Source organism: Pinus tabuliformis, chromosome 2_2, assembly GCF_031772625.1.
Source record: "Pinus tabuliformis cultivar Carrire ecotype Pingquan chromosome 2_2, CPIR1, whole genome shotgun sequence".
Lineage (NCBI taxonomy): Eukaryota > Viridiplantae > Streptophyta > Pinopsida > Pinales > Pinaceae > Pinus > Pinus tabuliformis.
In genome coordinates, this window is record NC_142300.1 from 873,986,256 (window position 1) to 873,990,715 (window position 4,460).

Genomic DNA, 4,460 nt, shown 5'->3' on the forward strand with positions numbered 1-4,460 from the left:
ACAATGGTGTTATAGCGTGAATAGATTCAAATTAGCAATGACTTCAGTTTGTTGAATTTGGAAGTATGAGATTGAATTTGGATGATATAGTCCACCTATGCTTTTTAATACTAATAATTTATTGAGATTTATTGTTAAATGTTGTTTGTATTAAACATTATCGTGTAATAAAAGTAAATGTAAAATCTGGGGCTGTGGGGAGTTGTTCCACTTTTGAAGCGCGTTTCGAGCCAAGCTAATAGGGAGTGACTCGGGGTTTCGACAGATGGTTTATAATACTAATAGTTTTTTGAGGTTTATTGCTTGATGTTGTTTGTATTAAAAGATATGGAGTAAAAAAAAACAAAATATTAAATTCAGGGTTGCAGGGAGCGCCCTTTCCTCCCAAATTTGCTCCTCCTAAATCTGCTCCTTAAGGGTACTTATTTTTTGAGGTTTATTGCTTGATGTTGTTTGTATTAAGAAATATGGAGTAACAAAAACAAAATATTAAATCCAGGGTTGCAGGGAACGCCCTCTCCTTCTCGCAAATATGTTCCTTAAGGGTGCTTTGAGCTGGAGTGAATTGAGAGTGATTCAGTAGTGTGTTTAAAAAAAAAAAAAATTCATAAAAATGTTTTAAATATAATTTTTTTTAGTGAGGCAACTTAATATTCAAGTTTATGATCTCAGTAAAACTTACATTCTTTTTTATTTTCTATTTTCATCTTTTTACTTAAATTTTCAACATTATTGTGTAGATGTTTGAGAGTGGTTCTAGCCTCATTGGATTTCATAGGGAGAACAATACAATTTTAGATGTCACTCAAAATCCAACAAATTTATGATTTTTTTAGGATTGGGGAATTGCAATTTTTCCGTTGGATTTTGTCATGTAATAGGGTATGGAACTCGTAATTAATCAAGAGCTCCAAGCCCTATATGTATGTGTCTGTCACTCAAACAAGATCTTGCTATGTTTTTTTGTCTCATATTAATGCTTAGGTGGTGAAATTAATGACAAATATCTCAAGATAGGAAATGATTTTGATGTTATGTAGGTATTTGTTGTACTATGATTTTTTGGATGTTAGGAGCCATCTAGAGCCATTTTGATGACTTATTTTAGATTCAGCGATGGATTGCACTCAATGCTATTTTCGTTATTTGCACCATTACATACTATATAAATGAGAAGTTGTAACTTATGTACATGTGGTTGATGAAGATTATAACTTCTAGATGATTGATGCTATATAGTTTAATCCATGTTTTTATGTTTTTGATATCTAATTCATCATTTTACATGCTTTTGTTTATATATATATATATATATATATATACTTCACTCCCAATTCTCTGCGAGCTTTTGAAATTCTGCGGACTCTAGAGTTTTTGAAAATGTTGTTACCCACCCACCAGCCTTGGTAAAATCAATTAATTAATACAAAAAATTACAAAAAAAAATATTATTTGTATATTAATTAATTTTTAACATTAAAGAAATATATATTATCAATAAACTAATCATATTAAAAAAGTTAAAAAAATCAGGCGTTAATAAAGATAATGTTAAAGTCTATAATTTTTTTAAATTTATCTAATAGAAATTAGAAATCTAATTAAAAAATAAGAAAATAAAGTAAAATATAAAATATTAAGAAAACTGTTTTATATCAAATTAAATTAAATTTTATTTTGCTGAAAATCTAAAAACATAAAAATTAAAACATATATAATATAAAGAAATAATGAAAAATAAAGCATTGATAATAGGATAATAAACATATAAATACATTTTGATCTTATGCATATGTGCATATGTGATAGTTGGGAGTCAATTCGGGTTTTAGTGGTTATAGTGGGTACTTTGACTGAATAGCTCAATTGTCAGCTCAATTGGTAGATTTATGGTTATTAAAACATCGTGCTGTTACGAGGTCATATAGATACCTAGACCTTTTTTATCTTAGAATCCTAATAAGATATATTAAAGAAATATTATTATTGAGTTTATTTATTTCCAATTAATTTTCCAACTACTTTTATTAATATTATTTATATATCACATAAATAAAAAATCATACAAAATATAAAAAATAATTATACAAAATATAAATAATAATTAAAACATGACGAAAATTACTATCTCATATTTAGCAACACCCCATTTTCATTAATCATCCTAGGACTCATATCATTTAAAGTTACCTCTCAATAAATAGGCAACTTTAGATCCAGAAAAATCAGGAGATCCAAAAAAACAGGACTGAGATCAGAAATAACCTAGTGTTTCAAACCAAAAGAGAATCCCCGTACTACATGGACTACAGGGGTAAAAGATTTATCGACATCCTTCTGAAATAGGCTGTTTGTTCATTAAAATTATGGGATAACAATGGAGGATGAGAAATGTATAATGCAATGAAAATCAAATCACTTATGAGATCATTTATGCAATATAATCAATTCAAATGACGACACACGATAAGGTGAACATAACTTGAAGGTGAATACTCAGAAATCACATAGTTATATTTCGTAATGCAATAAATTACACCTAAAATATGTTATTACATCACAACTTGGTGCATTTATTTTGGTTGAAGGACACTTATAGTGAACTAGAGACAGCTCAGTTTCTGCCCTAAGTAACCTAGTGTAGGGCTTCACTAAACATTTAGCACTTGATTGCTTCGATAATTTTAGTTAAGGTGCCCTTCCTTCCGACGATCTTAGAGAGAGAAAAACCAGCTGCTTTGAGTTCATTCCATTGTTCTCGGGTCCTTTCTCTACCTCCTGGTGAAAGATTGAACATAAGAGCATGCACGACTTTCCCAGATCCTATCAAGTCAGAATCATCAGTTATATCCAGGACAGCCTCTGCTATTATTAGCTTTCCTTTATTTGGGACAGCCTGGTAGCAGTTGTTAAGTAGCTTGATGCTTTCGTTGACAAATCCAAAATAAACTTACAAATTAGGTACAGTAGTAACATCTTTGATAGATAAATCAAAATTAAATGTTTATAACATAATTAGCGTAGGAAGAAGATCCGCCAGATTAACGAACAGTATTTCTCACCTTCATAAAAATCGCATCTGCCGAGGGTACGCTCTCAAACAGGTTTCCGCTCATGTGTTGTATGCCTGTGTGAATGACAATACGATTAAAACAACATGCCCAAATCTCATGCTGTGAAACAACATTGCGAAATCTCATGCTGTGTCGTGTGACGTGATTATGTAGGGTGATTATTTATCTCGATTTTTCCGAATAGCAGGTACATGTTGTTAGTGGATGTAATTTACCAGATTAATGAATGAACCACATAAGAAAAATAGCATAGCTAAATAGAATAATAAAGAGATAAATAAAGATGGGTGGTTTTCTAAATATAATTCAGTGTATTCTGAACAACTTGCAGAGGATTTATGCATTGAAGAAGATAAATGGAACAGAAATAAACATATAAAAAAGAAGGTGGCGAAATGGAATTAGGATTACCGGGGAGATGGGGTGCAGTTGCGATGACGTGAGGAAGATCATAATTGATGGCGTGGATATGAGGATATGCAGCAGTTATGAGACTCAACACTTCTCCGTGCCCTCCGCCCAAGTCTACCAGCGCATTAACGTCTTTGAAGCCATCGTAAGTAGCCAAGATCTCAGTCATACCGACCTTTGTGAGCGACACCATGCCTGCGTTGAAGATGGCGTTGAACTCCGGATTGCTGGCTGTGAAATTCCAGAATTCTTGGCCATTGCCACTGGAATTCTTGAAATTACCGCACCCATGAAGGACACGTTCGTGAATATGGTCCCAGGGGGCCACGAAAACTGGGTGTGTCTGCAATAGAAAGAAGGGAACAAGGCTTAAGGAATTAATATCGCGTGACATGAAGTAGGTTTTGGTGAGATTGGTAAGGGTGTATTTCATGTTCATTGGTGCACTAATTCCCTCCGTTGGCTTGATCGTCTGCAAGATTCCCATACTGGAAAGGTAAGTAAGAATACGGGAAAGAGCGTGGCTTCAGAGGGGAGTTGGGAGGCGATCTGGTGAACGGAGAGAGCAACATCATGACCGGCTTTCCAGATGATATCTGGGATTTTAAGACGAAGGGCACATTTTAGCAGAAAGGGGTTTACTACGGAAAACGCCATGCTTAGGGCCGAACCCTGGAGCACCTCTTCGTCCTCAACTGCTTGGATATTCATATCCCGAGACTCAACCAGACCTTCCTTTCCCAGGGTTTGGATATCCATACCTTTCATGTTTTCACTAACTTCGGCTGGAAAGCTATAATGCAAACGAATAGGGATGCCAAATTTACATTATTTGGTGGTGGCCTTGTGTAATCTTCTACGTCACGGACTGGATTGTGGCTCAAAATTGAAGTGCTCATCTGCAAGCGACACAAGTTCAGGTCCAATTACATTTACGTATATGAATGATACAGGTACGTATATGAATGAAAATCT

At 33.8% G+C, this 4,460-nt stretch overlaps 1 protein-coding gene across 1 annotated transcript; it reads right to left on the reverse strand.

Annotated features, from left to right (window-relative positions):
* Positions 1–3,021: 3,021 nt before the first annotated feature.
* Positions 3,022–4,244, reverse strand: LOC149195773 (inositol 4-methyltransferase-like). Its single transcript, XM_089408020.1, has 3 exons — positions 3,996–4,244; positions 3,486–3,957; positions 3,022–3,127 (listed from the first exon to the last, which is right to left on the reverse strand). The coding sequence occupies exons 1-3, from the start codon at positions 4,242–4,244 to the stop codon at positions 3,042–3,044; spliced, it is 807 nt and encodes a 268-aa protein (XP_089264146.1). The 3' UTR covers positions 3,022–3,041.
* Positions 4,245–4,460: the final 216 nt, after the last annotated feature.